The sequence below is a fragment of the Corythoichthys intestinalis genome, chromosome 9, assembly GCF_030265065.1.
Source record: "Corythoichthys intestinalis isolate RoL2023-P3 chromosome 9, ASM3026506v1, whole genome shotgun sequence".
Lineage (NCBI taxonomy): Eukaryota > Metazoa > Chordata > Actinopteri > Syngnathiformes > Syngnathidae > Corythoichthys > Corythoichthys intestinalis.
The window spans coordinates 35,901,741-35,921,099 of NC_080403.1; the positions used below are offsets into that span (position 1 = coordinate 35,901,741).

At 38.6% G+C, this 19,359-nt stretch overlaps 3 protein-coding genes across 4 annotated transcripts in view; all 3 read left to right on the forward strand.

Annotated features, from left to right (window-relative positions):
• Positions 1–1,274: 1,274 nt before the first annotated feature.
• LOC130921227 (urocortin-3-like) lies at positions 1,275–2,178 on the forward strand. The gene is made up of 2 exons (XM_057844870.1): positions 1,275–1,458; positions 1,668–2,178. Exon 2 carries the CDS (start codon positions 1,678–1,680, stop codon positions 2,050–2,052), a length of 375 nt encoding a protein of 124 aa, XP_057700853.1. The 5' UTR covers positions 1,275–1,458; positions 1,668–1,677; the 3' UTR covers positions 2,053–2,178.
• A 2,870-nt stretch (positions 2,179–5,048) lies between these two features.
• LOC130921959 (lipid transferase CIDEC-like) lies at positions 5,049–8,712 on the forward strand. Of its 2 annotated transcripts, none has more exons than XM_057846360.1 (6): positions 5,049–5,144; positions 5,928–6,003; positions 6,105–6,258; positions 7,014–7,163; positions 7,659–7,849; positions 8,393–8,712. In XM_057846360.1, the coding sequence occupies exons 2-6, from the start codon at positions 5,951–5,953 to the stop codon at positions 8,589–8,591; spliced, it is 747 nt and encodes a 248-aa protein (XP_057702343.1). In that variant the 5' UTR covers positions 5,049–5,144; positions 5,928–5,950; the 3' UTR covers positions 8,592–8,712. The 2 variants fall into 2 exon arrangements, with proteins under 2 accessions (XP_057702343.1, XP_057702342.1); XM_057846359.1 differs by lacking the exon at positions 5,049–5,144 and adding an exon at positions 5,655–5,821.
• Positions 8,713–10,334: 1,622 nt separating this feature from the next.
• Positions 10,335–19,359, forward strand: part of LOC130922394 (G-protein coupled receptor 22-like) — a 50,875-nt gene continuing 41,850 nt past the window's right edge. The window contains exon 1 of the mRNA XM_057847141.1: positions 10,335–10,512. The gene's annotated coding sequence lies outside the window, so the exon portion shown is untranslated. The remainder of the gene's footprint in view (positions 10,513–19,359) is intronic.

Sequence of the window (19,359 nt, forward strand, 5' to 3'; positions counted from 1 at the left end):
TTGACAGCGGCATCATAATACTGTCATAAGAAAAAATGAACCACCGTAAAGCTTTGAACCAATTGGCTGCAAAGCTTAATTGCGTCAAGAAGCTTCATTTGGCCATCAGTGTTCCCTTGGGGGAGACAGTCAACCTCTGCTGTCACCTGCTGTCAACACTGTTGTTGTCCAACATGCCTCTTAGCATGCATCACATCATTACAGATGTAAATAAAAATCAAAATTCATGTTCTGTGCTAATTATTTCTTCAGTTACTGTTCCAGTTTGATTAATTGCTAGTTATGGTATTTGGTAACACTGTATTTGACAGTGGCGCCATAAGACTGTCATAAGACCATAATTGTGACATGACACTGTTATGAGCCTTGTTGAATGCTTACAACAGATATCAGTTTGTGTCATCTGGCAAACTATTTCACTTTTGAATGGATGTAAAAGATCCTAGCTGGACATAAACGGAGTCGGCGACATAATTTGCCGGATGACACTTAATGACATGTCATGGGCATTCATCAATGCCCAGGATAGTGTCATTTCATACGACGGTCTTATGGCAGTCTTATGACGCCGCTGACAAATAAATTAATAAATAAGCCGCACTTGACTATGAGCTGCAGGATTCAAAATGAGGGGAAAAAATAGCGGCTTATAGTCTGAAAATTACAGTAGTCTACACTGTGGACTGGTTGGCAGTCACAGGGCAGATAGCCCACCATTTATTACATTCATTTTTATCACTATATGGGGAACTGAGCCTGCACTGAAATCAGGTGAGTAACCAAAATGCAGTATCGCTGAATCAAGCAAAGCTTCTTTTCTCCTTTTTTTCAATCTGTTAATGGTTTAAGTACACATGTCAATTGACACTATCGCTGGTTTAACAAAAGTCATTTAGTTGACTTTGTACTACTTGACATATATGAAAATACGTATGAACACTATGAATTTCGGATATTATGTTGATGTATGATAATTTGGTAAGTTTTATCACTGTAATAGCATTTAATGTGTTGGTTTTCTGGATGATGAATCAAATGAATCCATAAGTGTGTCTGGGATAATATGACTTTAACACATTTTTTTTGGCATCAAAGATTTATTAGTATATTTGGATAGCTTCACTTTTTACTGTGTTGACATTTCATGGCATTATAGGCAAATGATTATGATTGTGTTATTTTTAGATGGGAGAAAGCAATGAATGTGGAGGAAATGAGATTAAAAAGGGAGGGGGACAGAGGGAACGGCGAAGACGGACAGTAGTGAAGACGGGGTCTTGCAGGACTCTCAGCCACTTGAACGTCCCACTGCAAGACACGCTGGTCGCACTTATCGTTGCTAAGGAAGATACAGAAGACATTTTGAGTCAATTATTCAGATATTCTGATTATTTCCAGGGCTGAGAGTTGAAGTGCCTTTTCCCCCAAGTCACCAACAATCCACTGTAGTGATACTGAGTAAGTACGTTTCATGAGTGACTCCTTAGGACTTGGTAGTTGATTATATTCTGTTGTATTATTAGATACAACTGTGATTCCTAATTCAGAATGTCAAGTTAAGTGTTTTTGTAATTTGTCAGACGACTTCATCCTTGAATGAATTCTTTTGTTGGCAGCTTGCAAGTGTTTTTAAACAATTGGCAAAATCTTGTGTGCCTTGCCAACAGACCTCCAAGCATGAGGACGGTTCGGTTGTGCTTGTGCCTGGCTCTGCTGCTGCCTTGCGGGGTCCACGGTCAAAGGAGCAGCCCTGCTTTTGCTGAAGTCAACAAAGACACAAGCAAGGGCACGATGGCCATCGACACAGTGAACCGAGGCAGTGTGTTGAACTCGTTACTACAATCTGAGTACATGCTTCCCCGTCCGGTGCGAGCCCCTCGTCTGGTGGTCCAGGTGCCCAAGAGAGCCCAGCCAGGGTCCCGCTTTGCTTTGTCCCTTGACGTCCCTACCAGCATTCTCAGTGTCCTCATAGACCTGGCCAAGAACCAGGACATGAAGACCAAGGCAGCAGCCAATGCAGAACTTATGGCGCGGATTGGCAAGCGGAAATAGCATGCCGGCAAGGGTTAGAGAAAGGGGGCTTTGGATATTAATATCATCACTGACAATGGTAGCTCAGATACAAATAGAGCTTTTTTCTACTTGTATCCATAGTAAATAAATGCACTTTGACGTCACTTGTAGAACAGAAAAATGCTGCACCACTGTCTCATTCATCTATAGGTTACATTCATCTCAGAAATCTGTTCCTTGTGTTTTTGCATGTCATTAATTTAAACAAGATTGCTGAATTAAATATGATAAGAATATTTATTTTTTGCTCATGTCGTATTCATTTTACTCTGCATCGACAAGCATCAGGGAGCTCAAATGAATGTGTTAACCCCAGCACTGGGGATGGCCGATAAAACACGACAAAGACACAGGCAGGATATTGCCCTCAGAAAAAAATGAAAGCGCAGAGGTTTCATTGAAGCCTTTGTTCACAATGGTTGTTGTGTTTGACACTTCTGGGAAGCTTATGTTTTAAGTCTTTGTGCTTTATCTGCTTTGCTGTGGAAGACTATCCAGCGGCATGATTCAAATGGGCTCCTGCACTGAGCAAATGTGCAATGCAAATGTGATTCAACAGAGTGAAATAAACTGTTGATCTAATTCACATTGGAGTTTACTCCCTTCTGCGCCAGGCAAGACCTTGAGACTAGGATTTAAACCTTATAAAGCCAGCAGACAAATGAACAAGCAGAAAACGCCATATGCACAAGGGCCTCTTGATGTAATTAAGATCAATATTTACTTACAATTAAAATTACGTTATTATTTGTTGAATATGTCTTGTGGAAAGTGTCTCCACAGTTCACATCCTGTTAAAAGTTTAAATTTACACTCACTGGACACTCATTGGTAGGCCGTACCACTTCATGTACCAGTACACAGTAGCAGTCACAACAAAGTTGCTCAATGGCACAGATTTTATACCTACACTTCTACAGCAGTAATTTTAGTCAGTCAATTTCACTACTTTTTTCCATCCTGCATGGTTATACATTATATATAATATATAGTACAATATATATTATATAGACTGTATATAATATATGTAATACGTTTAAAATAATATATATATACACACAACAAACACAAACACAACAAACACTCTAAGTGGGTCTGGCGTGCCACGAAAGATGCGCATGCTGAAAAGCACCTCATACCCACTGTGAAGTATGGGGGTGGGTTAGTGATGCTGTGGGGCTGTTTCGCTTCCAAAGGCCCTGGGAACCTTGTTAGGGTGCATGGCATCATGAATGCTTTGAAATACCACGACATTTTAAATCAAAATCTTTTGCCCTCTGCCCGAAAGCTGAAGATGTGTCGTCACTGGGTCTTTCAGCAAGACAATTACCCTAAACATATGGCCAAATCTACACAGAAATGGTTCACCAGACACAAAATCAAGCTCCTCCCATGGCCATCTCAGTCCCCAGACCTTGTTTTGTTGGCAAAAGGGGTTTTTACAAAGTATTAACACCAGGGGTGCTAATAATTGTGACACATTTTATTTGATGTCAAATATTTTTTTCTTTATGTGGGATTTTTTCCCCACTGAATGAATACACTTGTCTTGAAGTTTGGATTTTTCTCTTTTTTTCCATTACAATTATCAGAAGCTATAAAACACATCTTTTTTAGGGGTGCCAATAATTATGGAGGGCACTGTAAGTAAAAAAGTGACTACTTCATCCACCACTGATAGATCACCATCCTCATCATCATCATCATCATCATCATCATCATCATCATCATCATCATCATCATCATCATCATCATCATCATCATCATCATCACAGGGATACAGTGATATGAAAAAGTATCTGAACCTTTTGGAATTCCTCACATTTCTGCACAAAATCAACACCAAATGTGATCTGATCTTGGTCAAAATCACACAGATGAAAAAATAGTGTCTGCTTTAACAAAAACCACCCAAACATTTATAGGTTTTCATATTTTAATGAGGATAGCATGCAAACAATGACAGAAGGGGGGCAGTTAAGTATGTGAACCCTCTCCCTAAGGAGACTAAAAAAGTAAAGTAAAAACAAATTTTTAACCAAACAGTTTAAGTCAGGTGTGTCCCAATTACTGTCGGACATTTGAAGCTAAAAAGAGGGTAGATGCTGCAACAAGACAATGATCCAAAACACAGAAGAAAATCAAGTTCAGAATGGTTTTAGAAGAACAAAATACACGTTCTGGAGTGGCCACGTCAAAGTCCAGACTTGAGCCCCATTCAGATGTTGGGGCATGACCTAAAGACAGCATTCCATGCCAGACATCCCAGGAATCTGACTGAACTACAGCAGTTTTGTAGATTAGTCCTGATCGATGTGCCAGACTGATCTGCTGCTACAGGAAGCATCTGGTTGGACTAATTGCTGCCAAAGGGGGGCCACAAAATATTAAATATGATGGTTCACCTACTTACCCCCCCCCCCCTTCTGTCATTGTTTGCATACTATCCTCATTTAAATATGAAAACCTGTAAATGTTTGGGTGGTTTTAGTTAAAGGAGACACTGTTTTTTTCATCTGTGTGATTTTGACAGCGATCAGCTCACATTTGATTGCGATTTTATGCAGAAATGTGAGAATTTCCAAAAGGTTTAGATACTTTTTCATACCACTGTAGATAGATAGATAGATAGATAGATAGATAGATAGATAGATAGATAGATAGATAGATAGATAGATAGATAGATAGATAGATAGATAGATAGATAGATAGATAGATAGATAGATAGATAGATAGATAGATAGATAGATAGATAGATAGATAGATAGATAGATAGATAGATAGATAGATAGATAGGCGTGCAGACTTTTTTCAGGAAGCTATCATTCCCCCCAAACTCTCCTCCGTCTTATTTTTTATTTTTCATTTAATGATCAAATACTTCTTCGCTATTTACAAAGTGGCTTCTATCAACACTTAATAATAAAGTAAAGTAAATAATAATAAAATAAAGAAACATTAAATTCTGTTTAGGACCGGAAGTCACCTGACAAATCAGTCCAAAACGTGAGGCAGGTGTGCGGAATCAAGAGCCGCGTATGTGGGCAACCGAAGCAATACTCAATTGACACGTAAGTTCGATAACTTAACGGTAAATATATTGCTTAACATGCGTTGTATAACGTTATGTTTACGGAGGTTTGGGGACTTTTCTGGTTAATTGTCTCAGAGAACGTTTCGCCATTTTATTTATTTATTTATTTTTTAATTAAAGGTAGAAATATTGAATCTCTTTGAAAGGCAAAAGGAATATTTTTGTGTGTGACGTTGACCTCAAATGATAGTTTTTTAATTTTTTAATTTATGAAACATGTTTACCACGTATCATTTCCCCCCTAGCCTAAACACTTTTCCAAGCATGTCTGGGAACAAAAGACTTAATTGTCAATAAGGGAAATCAGCCAGTATCTTATTTTCTTAATAATCAAGCACGAAAATATCTAAACTTTTCAGAATATAACCATGCAATGCAAGAGAGGCAATTTTTATGAACTTAATACACTTGGAAATTGGTTTCCATCCAGGAGAGTTGAGGGGAACGGCCATGCAACGTTGCACAATGACATTGATGACACGCGGTTTGCTTAATATAAGTACAAAGTTCACTATCCAGCTGCTGCCTTTATTCACGGAGAAGGAAGGGTGTTGGTCTGTTAGGTTTAATTTGACCATTGAAGATAACCAGGACCACTTATAGGATCGGTTTGGAGAAGTAATTTGCGGAAAAGTCGTGCTAACTTTTTTACTTGTAAGCGTTTTCTTTAACACATTTTAATTGTTGCGTGTTTGTTTTGCCCAAATGTGGCCCAACTCTGAAGCATTGTTCTATTTAACTGCTTTTTTTTCCCTCTCAGATTGTGGGGCTCGCTCTCCAGTGATGGAATATGCTAAAAAGTCACTCAACCTCCTGAATCTGTCTTCCTTCTCAAAGTAAGATGACACTTCTTAACATCAAATGTAACAAAAGGGCATTTGGATTCATTCTTATCTGTTAAAATGTGTTTAACCCATACTCTGTCATCCTTCACCAGGTGTATGACTGCCAGCATGTCAGCCAGTGCCTCAGTAACCCAGCAGCTTCTGTCAAGACGACCACCTCGACCAAAGCCTTACCGAGTGACTAATGCTGACCGCAGTTTGAAGAAGGGCATCATGGCAGATGCGTTAGAAGACCTTATCAGCAAGGTATGGAAAGGGATGTAATGGGGAAAAAAGATGACAAATTGACTGACCTTTCACCCACTTAATATAGCATCAGTGGTCATAGGCGGAGTTTAACTTTTGGGCCAGGGGGGCACAACATGTTGATGACCCAAAAACGCTGTGTCAGCAATAATATTAACTTACAAGAATATTAAGTAATAATAATAATAATAATGATAAGTTGAAAATGGGCGTTTTTGTTTCCCATCATTCTTGAGGGGAATTGTAAATCAGGCTGCTTATAGGACAGCTATACTTCTCGCCAAGATCGTCATCCATTGAATATGGTACGCCTGTCGGTGCCGTGCCAATGTCGTTACCCCAGTCAAAAATTGTATCCCCTGGGCGGAGCCATATGGAGGTAGTTTTGTGTCTTCATTATTCGATCCAAAAAATGTTTGAATGCAAAAAATAAATCTGAAACTCAAAAAAATCCATTTGAAAGCCATTTTTCTTAAAAAAAAATAATTTTTTTTTGATTGAAGCAACTTTTTTGATTGAAGTAATGTTGTTTTGCGTTTGGGCCACATTTTGGCTAGGACATTTCTGTCTTTATTTTACAATCAAAAAATAAGTTGCTTCAAACAGAGAATAATTATTTTCAAACGAAAAATCACTTCAGTCACACACAAAAAAAAGAGGCACCCCCTTAAACTTCGCTTATGTCAGTGATGCCATTTGTCCAAATGGTGGCCAGCCACAATTCTAAATGAATTGCTCCTCTTTGTCTTTCATAGGTGAGCGACTCATTAAATGTACTGTGTGCCAGCAGCCTTGTGCTGGATGAAGATGGCACAGGTGTGGATACTGAAGAGTTCTTCACAACGCTGCCCGAAAACACCGTCCTCATGGTACTGGAGAAAGGGCAGAAGTGGACTCCATCTCAGGTATAGTTAAGCATTCCACACTAGGGGGCACTGCAGATCAGCTGGTGCCAACACTTGATTTTGGTGACCAAAAACGTGGCACCGCAGCAGATTATCTGGAAGGATTTTGCCAAGTTTACCAGAGGTTCTCAGCCGTTTCTGTGCACATTCATTCCAACATACATAAAATGATGTGCAAGGCAAAAGCAGAAGCTGAATGTAAGGTGGCTTCCCCTGGAGGGATTTTAATCTGTAGAATTATAAAAAAATAAATGAAAAAATTCAAAGAGCTACAGAGTAAAAACGGGATGTTCAGTCTCACTTAACAAAAAATTCTTAATTGTGATACTATGGAGATTTCATGGATAAACCACAGGTGCCATTCACCATAAAACAAGATGCTACAGTTTAATCCATTGCAGTGTGGTGCTTCAAAATGTTTTGTTGATCTGACCTGGGTTCTTTTCATGCAAAAAGCAAAATTGATGGCCCTTTGTCCTGAATGTGTTTCTCCAGAACAGCCACTGGAGAGACGAGCTCAGCAATCATAGGCCGCACCACCGGACAGATGTGGCCAAGCTGACGTTTGACCTCTACAAGAACAACCCCAATGATTTTATTGGCTGCTTGAATGTCAAGGCAACACTTTATGGTGTTTATTCCTTGTCCTATGAAGTGCGCTGTTATGAGGCGAAAAAAATGTTGAAGTGAGTGAATAGCCTTTATTTGATGTTTGTTTAGAAGGCATGTCCGTATTACTAAACACCCCCAGTAGCAATAACGCTAGTGTGACATTTATTGCAATTACTGCCAAACTTGCTTCACAATAGAATTTGCACTACTCTTAGTACTGGGAGGATATCCAACCATACTGAATGTATTGTCAAAGGTGTGTGGGTGGCAGAGTTGAGATGGACTGGATTTTTCAAAGATTAATTTTGTGTTATGTCATCACCAAGATGTGCTGGGTGTTCAAATCTGGTACAGACTTGGAGAGAGAGGATTACATTTAGGTATTTTTTCGTGGATCAACTCTGGAAAGCATGTTAACTGTATATCACACTTGTACCTGGCATCTGAGATTGCTTAAAAAAAAAATCCCACTGTGGTGCCATTTTTTTTTGTTTTTTTTTTTTGCTCACTATTATCAAAAGATGGCATGGTATCCTTCGATACACCATGCATATTTGTAATGCACAGTTCTGTGTATTATTAACTGTCTCTACTGATCAAAATGTTTGTGTGTTAAGGGAGGCTTTGCGATGGACTGCCTTCTCCATGCAGGCTACTGGCCACATCCTGCTGGGCTCATCCTGGTACATGGAGCAGCTTCTGGATGAGGAGCGAGCAGAGAATGGCCTGATGCTGCATCATGAGAGCCGGATGCTGCATCATGAGAGCCGAATCAGTCAGCTGCAGAGCTTTTTGTTGGGTCGAGCCACCTACTGATGATGGAATCTGACACTTTGTTACATTTACTGCATGAACAAGCTGCTTGATACGTATTCTTCTTGGATGTCATATTTAATCCGTTGGAGACGAACAAATAAAACCAAGTACTTTTACCACGCCCCCATGTCTTGAAAACCTATTTTTGGCAAAATAGCGTCTGGTCAAGTCAGTGTAACTGGCAACAAGTCCAACTGTCCGTCCTCTGCTCCGCTAATCGTCCCCTGGGTGCTCCTGTCCTGTCAGAGGCAGCCGGCTGTAGTGAGATGGGAAAGACAGCCAAGGTTTGCAGAAACTAGTATTGAATGCAAGCCTACTGCATTAGGCTAGCCAAGTACCATTTGGGTTTTCTCAAAGACTACTAAAGCTGGATCTTTGAAAAATTTCCTTAAAGGGAAACTGAGTGGAAATCATATTTTCTGTGTGATCCAATACAGCACTGTATTTAAGATTTGTATTTTACAACTGTGGTAAACTGTAAAAAGACAACAAGCATACTAATAAAAATTATGCAATCCCTGAAACCGCAATTGGACAATAATACCACTAGCGGAGTTTAAGAGGGGCCCAGGGGGCCGGTCGTAAAGTGTCATTGCATGTAATGGACTTTCCTATATATAAAAGTTGTAAAGCACTAAAACAATAAAAATGAATGAATGAAATGAACAAAAGACATTTTCTTAATGGGTCAAAAATTATTTTTCGAACAGATCGTGATTAGCACCTTAGACGGTTATTTGCTTTGCATTAAAAAAAAAAAAAAAAATAGGGCAATTTTATTTTTCAAAAGATTTTTTTCTTTGAATTTTTTTTTTTTTTTTTGGGGGGGGGGATTGAATCAACTTTTTTGGGGATTGAATGATTTAGACACAAATGTCCTACCCATAATAGGGCCCAAACACAAAAATGATTGCTCAAATCAAACTTTTGAATGAAAAATTGTTCAAGTGTTCAAATGCAAATATTTGTCAAATATTTTTTTGGCATTCAAAAACTTTTTTTTTCTATGAAATTTCTCTTATTTTGATGGAAGTGATTTTTCTTTTGAAAATATCTTTTTTGTTTGAAGCAACTTAATTTTTGATTGAATAATTAACATTACCTCAATCAATCAAAAAAAAAAAAAAAAAGCTTTCAAATGCATTTTTTGAATTTATTTTTGCATTCAAACAATTTTTTTATTGAAGTAACTTTTATTGAAAACAATTTTTTTTTTTGATCGAATAATAAAGATCCAAATCTACCTCCAAATGGCTCCGCGCAGGGGATCCAATTTTTGAATGGGGTAACTACATTGGCACGACACCGGCGGGCGTACCATATTCAATGGATAACGATCTTGGCGAAAAGTATAGCTGTCCTAAGCAGCCTGATTTAGAATTCCCTGCAAGAATGATGGGAAACAAAAAACACTTATTTTTAACTTATTAGAAATATTCTTGTAAGTTGTTTTTTTTTTTTTTTTTTGCTGCTGACACCGAGTTTTGGGGTCATCAACATGTTTTTTTTGGGGGGGGGGGGCTGCCCCATTTTATTTTTCACTTAGAGTTGCACTGAAATGGATTTTTATGTTGTGTGGAGGAAACCAAAATGTCAAGTGTATGAAAATCAAGTCTTAATAGCTTGCCTCAAACAATGAGACGTTCGGAGCGTGCACCGAGATCCATTGATGATGATGTTGCCGAAAGGCCCCTCCCCTTCCAACTCCTTGTCTTCTTTCTGTGCAATGTGAATGTGCATCTGTCAGGAGACTCAAGTCTGCAGTCGTTACACACGTCCATCCTGCGTGGGTGAGCTGCGCCTGGACCCCCGTGGCTGCAAGTGAAGCTAGCGTAGCTCAACATGTGCTTGGAGGGACCTGAGACTTCCCATTCAACCTTGGCTTGCGGACATGGATAGTTGCTGAGCGCGCGGCATCAAGGTAGGAGTGCACTTGTCTGCATTGTACAGTATGTACTTTAACAAAGACCAAGTTACAGGTGGGTGACTTTTGGCACTCAACGTGCAGGTGTGACCGTTGAGAAAGGTTTGCACTTTCTGATAATTATGTAAACTTAGAAATGGCAAATGTATATAGCTTGGAACAAATAAGTAAAAATAATTAAGGACGACTACGGCACATATAAAGCTGTGCTGGTAAGTTTTCATGGTTCGTTTTTTGTGTGGATTTTTTTCCCTTTTGCACAGTCCATCGCGCACAGCCTCACTCACTGCTTGCGCTGAGATACAGAATATCGATTTTCTGTATGCTTCTTTATTCGCGTCTGCGGGGGCTTTTTACGTGGGAGTGGGTTTTGGCAAAGTCACTGGCTTTGAGCTTGAGCTTGTGGATTTCTCCCACGTTCTCAATGGAGAGGTCCAGGCATGATTATAGAAAAAAAAAAAAAAAAACTAGGGCTGTCAAAATTATCGCGTTAACGCGCGGTAATTATTATTTTTTAAATTAATCACGTTAAAATATTTGACGCAATTAACGAACATGTCCCGCTCAGACAGTATTCCGCCTTTTGGTAAGTTTTACAGCAAGGCTTTTTCTGCTGTCTAACAGCGAACTCTTATGGTCGCTTTGCGATATGGTTTATTGTTTTCTTGCCAGTTCAATATGGCTGCACGACGTCTCGGGCTGACGCCTACGCTGTAATGTTGTGCTTATATGATCCTTGGACAAGATTTGTCCGTTAAGTATGGTTGATGTAAAGAATGTACATATTATGTTGGTAAGTGAAATGTTATATTTTTTGTATGAGACGCTTTTTGTTTATGTTTAGTGAACCTGTATAGCGTGCTAAGCTAACGTTGTTGCTAATGCAATGCTTGTGTACTTTTTTTTGGTAGTTTTACGACGGTCTAAAGAGGACAATGGTTTGAGGCTATTTTACTAATAAATCAGATGAAAAAGGAAGTCTGATTATTAAGGCGTCGTTCACTAGCTGTCTAGCTTTAGAAAAAGTAGACGCTTCGGAGTGAGGGCAGCATAGACAGATTTAAATGACAGTAGAGTGATATGCCCACTACAGTCCTTATGTACCGTATGTTGAATGTATATATCCATCTTGTGTCTTATCTTTCCATTCCAACAATTTATTTTACAGACTATATATATAATTTACAGAAAAATATGGCATATTTTCTAGATGGTTTGAATTGCGATTAATTGCGATTAATTACGATTAATTAATTTTTAAGCTGTAATTAACTCGATTAAAAATTTTAATCGTTTGACAGCCCTAAACAAAACACAAGATTTAAAAAATTGTGTAAATACACGTGACACGCTGTGTGTTATTTATCTTTTGTTAGCTGGCTCCCATGGGCCACTTGTGGTCACTCATGACAAACTGCTGCTGGACAGAACACAGAAAATGGTACGTTCACTTATTTATCGTAATGTTCGCACTATAATGCGCGCCTGACTATAAGCCGCTACCCGCTAAATTTTGGCATGAAAACAACATTTGTTTGCGGATAGGTCGCACTGGACTATAAGCCGCAGCCATCCTCACTGTATTATGGGATATTTACACCAAATATATTAACCAGTAACTCTATTTGACATCAGCATCATTCGACTGTCATAATACCAAATGAACCACCATGACGATTTGAACCAATTGGCTGCAAAGCTTCATTGTTTCAAGAGGCGTCATTTGGCCATCACTGCTCCCTTGGGGGAGACAGTCAACCGGTGCTGCCAACTGCTGTCAACACTGTTGTTGTCCACTATGCCTCCTAGCATGCATTGCAGCGCTACAGATGTAAATAACAATCAAAATTCATGCTCTCAGCTAATCATTTCTGCAGTTACTATTCCAGCTGTTTCATTAAATGCTAGTTATGATATTTGGTAACACAGCATTTGACAGTAGCGCAATAAGACTGTCATTAGACAATCATTATTGTGATATGACACTGTTTCTTTTCTTTCTTTTGTTTCTTCTGTTCCCCCATAACCTCTTCCTGTTCGCTGCTTTGTCATAATAAATGAAGTATGTTAAATGATCACAATGGGAGTATGTTATACTTCAATGTGAAACATTAAAACTGTTCAGACCAACCGGACACTTAGACTTCCATTCTCCGTGTCAAACAGCTGAACAGGACAGGTTTAAAAAAAAAAAAAAGAAAAAAAAAAAAGTGATATGACACTGTCATGAGCATTAATGAATGCTTATAACAATTGTCATTGCGTGTTATCCGGCAAATTTTTAAAAATCCATGCTGGACATAAATGGAGTGACATAATTTTCTAGATGACATCTAATGACATCTGTCATAAGCATTCAGTAATGGCCCTGATAGTGTCATGTCATAGTTATGATGGTCTTGTGACAGTCTTATGATGCTGCTGACAAATAAAGTGTTACTTACTAACCCAAATAAATCAACAAAAAAGCCGCACTGGACTATAAGTCACAGGATTCAAGATCAGGTAAAAAAGTAGCGGCTTATAGTCCAAACATTACGGTAAATGAATTTGAGACTCTCAAGTCATGCTTACAGGAAAATTCGAGTGGTGAGATAGTATATATTATGGTGGGCCTAATCATTTTCACCCCCCCCCCCCCCCCCCCCTCAAAAAAAGTTTCCACTATATTTTAAACCTCACTGGGATCATGAAATTCCAAAAATCTGCAAATAATGGATGCCCACCCGTTAGTGTTGTAACTGCTGGTAATGTGGAGGCTGTGCCAGGCTAATTACTGTATTTTCCGGATTCTAGGTTGGTAGGTTAGGTAGGTCTGGAGAAAGTCACACTAGTCAAAAAAAAAAAAAAGCATCGGTCAATTTTATTTTCACTCGTTCAGTCATTTTATTTTTACTCAAAAACAAATAAATGTTAAAAGGAAAATAAAATTGGCATTCATGACATCATTATAATCCGTAAATTAATGGCTTAGCCTCAATACAGCTATTTTTCATCAGTAAAACTGACATTGCTTTTGTGGGCCAATGGCATGACAGCCGTCAGTTGGAGCTAATTGTTACATAGAAACTTGTGTAACTTATGTTGGTTGTAACCAGTGTTGTTTTTGGGAGCCCTTTTAATTTTCGTGTTAGTCTTTTGGACGATAATACGTATTAGTCTTAGTCATACTTCAGTAATCTCAAAATGTGTTTGCCTTTTATCTAGTATTTGACGAAAACTCAAGACTAATTTCGTCTAGTTTTAGTCGACGTTTAACTAAAAATGTTTTCGTCTGTAAAATAAAATTAAAAAATACCCTCCAAAAACAAAAAAATAAAGGTTTCCAACTGTTTCATATGAACAGTGATAGACGAGCACGTATTGTAGTGTCTACCAGGACAACGGCAACTTGGTGATAATACACACTCCGCATGAAAACAGTACATTATTTACAATAAATTATGCCCACCTGGATGCCACGAACTGTATGTAAAAAAAAAAAAAAAAAAAAAAAAAAGTTTGAGGATGCTCCCCGTTAGCAGTAGCCTAACGCGAACGCTAACGCTACGAGTTATATTTATTGGGTAATGATGACTCAGCACAGACCTTCTAAGGCTAAAGCAACATTGCTTTTTCTTTCTGACCAAGATGAGAAAACAAATCCTACCGTGTGTGAAAGCCTCAAGATTAGAGGACACTGCTCTGGTGAATGAGGGCGGGGGGCGCACTGCTACGATGCAGTTTAACTACACATAGAATATCACACATTGTGAGCATGTGACGGAAACTATTGCACATTTTCGTGTCGTTCTCGTCTCGTCAGACAGAAACTGGCATTAGGTCTGTATGTTTTAGTCTCCCAAAACATGTTTTTAGCTCGTTATCGTCTCATCATCATGAAAAAAAGTATTCGTTGACGAAATATTTCATTATCGTGATCATTGACGAAAACAACACTTGCTGTAACCAAACGATCGTAATCAAAATGTACATTATACATGTCTATGTACATTATACATGTGTATATCTCTACTTATACCCACTTCAAACTCGGAAAATAACTCTCAATAAATCTCACGATAAGAAAATTAAGAAATGTGAAAGTGGGGACCTGCTGCTGCGTCAGCTCTGTATCCAGCGGGAGGAAAACACAAATTTGCATACTACTTCTTGGCCCTGCTGGAAAGTACCAGCCTAGTTATTTTCAGATTTTGAAGTGGGAATGAGTAAAAATCTGCACAGTATTTTGGTGATTTTTGTCAAAATTTGCACATTAGCCACATGAGACTCATCATCTGTAATTGTGTATAATAAGGTATGTGCAATTGTAAAACTCCTAGCAAAATTTGAATCTTGCCTAACTTGACGATCGTGGTGTGCTAGTGACCACTATTATGCCGTATGCGGGTGAACAGTCCACCACTGACACAGAGTTGGTCACACCTTCTGCATCTGATTACTTGTCCTTGTTTTTAATTTTTGCATCTTTTCATGGTGTGATGACAAAATACACCACTCATACCCACAGTACAAGTAAACACCAGCCTAAGTAGTAGTTTTAGCTAACATGTTATGTAACGCAAAAAAAACTTGTAGAATTGCAAATTGGTGATGAGGCACTGTTTCTTATGGCAGCAGTAGTTCACAGTTTATTTTAAACAACCACTAAACTAATCCACGACCAAAATGTTACAAGACACGCCCTTCTGTCAAGCGCCATAGAATATTGTGCTCTATGCAGTGTTGTCAGTAACACGTTACTGTACTCTGATTACTTTTTTCAGTAACGGGTAATCTAACGCGTTCATTTTTCTACACCAGTAATCTGATTAAAGTTAGTTTTCTTAGTGTCTCTGCGTTACTATTTTTTCATTGCCTCATAACGTATGTAGAATGAAGAATATTGTAGTCATGTACGAAGAGCATTTTGAATAGAAAATGCTAAAATAAAAGGTTTCCGGTACGTGTTTCCATGACAACCTCATAGCGATTTCCTGTTTTGGTCTCGCGTCACGTGTTGTGGGACTGAGGCGGGTGGGCATTTGCGCCGAATGTTGAGACGTTACGAGTGAATGTTGATCTGTGGATATCCATGAATGAAGGTGAGAATTTTTCCTTCATTCTGGAGAGTATCAGCAAAAGGTTGGACCCCCTACATAAGGGGTGTCCAAACTTTTTGCAAAGGGGGCCAGATTTGGCGTGGTAAAAATGTGGGGGGCCGACCTTGGCTGACGTCCTTTACGTAGAACAATATATTTAAGGAAAAATTAGCAAGCCATTCAGTGTGTCACATTTGCTTTATTATTTTTTTAATGAATAATTTCAATAATCTCGCAACTAGCCGTTGCGGCATTCTCTTTCGACTCTCGGGCTCTTGCGAAATACTACTGCTGTAAAATTAAACTAGCTTCAAGTTGCTTCAATTTCTCGCTGCGTATCTTCCCTGTAATCTTGTCATACATGTGAGTGTGTCTTGTTTGGCAATATCGCCTCATTGAAATCTTTAAAAACAACGACTGTCTCTTTGCAAATAAGGCAAGGCACAGTTGATGCGTATTTTACTGAAGAAATAGTCCAATTTCCATCCATCCTTGAAGCGTCGGCTTTTTTTTTTTGTCACCATTTTAGAAAATTTGGAAGTAGAGGGTCACACGGAGTAATGTTGCTTAGCCCTTAAATACCTGCAACATGAAGCAATTATCAGAGAAGCCCAAAATTTGAAAAATAGGTCCTAATGAAACCTTTTTTTGAAATTTATGGAAAGAAAAGTCAAAATGAATATGTTTAATAAGCGCTCTAATGTCTATAACCCATGCTAAATCATGTTTTTTTTTTCTCATGGAACCTGCAGATGCATGTGTTGACTTGCATCCATATATATATTTTTTTTTTCAAAAAGAAATGTCAAAATTCTAAATTAGTCTGAAAATCATGAAATTTTAGGTGTATCAAATGTGATACATTTGGCATTAAAGGGTTAAAGTGCTGCTGCCTTTTAGTGGGTAAACGAGGAGCAGCATTTCGTGTGTAAGCTACTTCATATGCTGGTTGCAGTACTGCTGACCAATTTATTAAGTCTGTGTGTGGGCCAGATGTTACTGATTTTATGACAGAGGGTGGGGGCCGGAAGAAATTTGACCACGGGCCACATTTGGCCCCCGGGCCGTACTTTGGACATGCCTGCCCTACATGCACGACCGTTTCGTAGCTTTGCCGTTGCAACGACGGGCAGTCATCGCTCCAAGTTGGCAAGTTTTGTTTACATCATATGCGTGTTGCACATTCATGCCGTGAGGTGATGTGTTCGTTTAGCATCTGTGGGATGTGTTGTAAGTCCGATTGAGTGTAAAGTGCTTAGTTGCTGCCACGTTTTGTGGCCAAATTGACCACGTGTGTGTTGAGAGGAGTACTTCCGGGTTGTTAATGTGCACGGCTGCACGCGCTTCCGCGCCCGCCACCACCTTTGTGTTTATTGCACTGTACAATCCACTTGTGTGTTGTTGATTATTGTGCCATTAGTTTGCATTGTTTTACATTAGCACTGGCATGCTGTTAATCATAACCCGAAATTCAGAAGTTTTGACATGAGGCTTGATCTTAGAGTTAGTGGGGTTTAGTTGGTGTGTGGAGTTGATTTCAACAAATTCCAAGCAGTTTGTCAGATATTTGTTAGTTTCAGGGCTCCGGAGTGGCTAAGCTGGCGCGAAATTCTGATATTCCCCTTTAAATTCAATCATCGGAAAGTCAATTACATGTGATGACATTTTTCTGTTCATTCTTATGTTGAGGCGGCAAAGGGAGAAAAATGGGTAAAAAGTAACTGATAGATTACTTTTAAAGTAACTTAGTTACTTTGATAATGAAGTAATCAGTAAAGTAACTAGATTACTTTTTGGAGGTGTAATCAGTAATCGGTAATGAAATTACTTTTTCAAGTAATCTGTGACAACACTGGCTCTATGGCATCATGAACACAGAATTTACAAAAATATTTCTATTTTTCATCATAAAAAGTTTGTTTCCACTCTTTTTAGTTCTTTAGTTAAAAACATTTAAACATAAACAACATTGTTATGTCTTAGTGAATAAATTAATAGTTTTATAGATTTGTTTTTTCACACATAACTGTATATGCAAGTTACACACAAAATTCATGGTCCATCTCCTTCAACCTGCACAAGAACTACACGTTAAAATGGTAACTACAACAGTATGTATGTAGTATCTTTGAACCATTTACATGAACGTATTTACAATATTTTTTGGAGTGTATCCAGTGGTCTTATCACTTGATTGTAATTAATAAATTCATTGCGCTATCTGGCTTTCACGCTCATGTATGTAAAATTTAGTTTTGCTTCTTCAGTTTCTTCCGGTGAATCACCTGAGGGCAGAAAAATACAGCAGTTAGATGGAAGGCGGCATCAGTAGTGAAGAAAAAGAAGGATTGTTACACTGTGGCGTCTGCCCTGACCTTTATCGTGTATAATGCTCTTTCCGCACATGAAGACAATCAGGCTGTTTTTTCCCCTCAATTCCTGATAATCCTATCAAATATCATAAGAGTTGGATTTTTAATAATAATGCTATCTAATCAAATGTATTAATTCACTATAGTTTGCTCCTGTTAGCTGAGTTAGTGACTCCCAAAATGTGCATCTCTTTCTTAGTCATTTTCATCTTATTATTATTTTGCCCGCTGATAGTTTTCAATCGAATGCTATTTCAGCTAAGAAATAATTTAGGTAACAGGACAAAACAAAATTCCCCAGTGGCAAGTCTCTATGCTTTGATCACACCTGCACCATTCCATAATTTGAAAGTCTACCTGACTAATGGATCTTTTCCCTAATACAAACAAATTCTGCAATGGCCGCAACAAATGCACTTAGTCATTTCATCTCCTAGAGGTATACATTAAAGATAATTCTCTTAAGCAAAAATAAGACCGACCTTTCCTTACATCCTCTTCTCTGTTTTACTCCATATTTCATGCCAGCATCATTCCACTTGTCAGCTTCTGTGCTTCAGTGTTTAAATTTCTCTAATCGATTCAGAATTTGACAGAATACAGTTGTGGTCAAAAGTTTACATACACTTGTGAAGAACATAATGTCATGGCTCTCTTGAGTTTCCAGTTATTTCTACAACTCTGATTTTTCTCTGATGGAGTGATTGGAACAGATACTTCTTTGTCACAAAAAACATTCATGAAGTTTGGTTCTTTTATGACTTTATTATGGGTGAACAGAAAAAAGTGATCAAATCTGCTGGGTCAAAAATATACATACAGCAGCGCTAATATTTGGTAACATGTCCCTTGGCCATTTTCACTTCAATTAGGCGCTTTTGGTAGCCATCCACAAGCTTTTGGCAAGCTTCTAGTTGAATCTTTGACCACTCCTCTTGACAGAATTGGTGCATTTCAGTTAAATTTGATGGCTTTCTGACATGGACTTGTTTCTTCAGCATTGTCCACAAGTTCTCAATGGGGTTTAAGCCAGGACTTTGGGAAGGCCATTCGAAAACCTTAATTCTAGCCTGATTTAGCCATTGCATTACCACTTTTGATGTGTGTTTGGGGTCATTGTCCTGTTGAAACACCCAACTGCGTTCAAGACCCAATCTTCGGGCTGATGACGTTAGGTTATCTTGCAGAATTTGAAGGTAATCCTCCTTCTTCATTATCTCATTTACTCTCTGTAAAGCACCAGTTCCCTTGGCAGCAAAACAGCCCCACAGCATAATACTACCACCACCGTGCTTGAAGGTAGGCATGGTGTGCTTGGGGTTAAAGGCCTCACCTTTTCTCCTCCAAACATATTACTGAGCATTGTGGCCAAACAGCTGGATTTTTGTTTC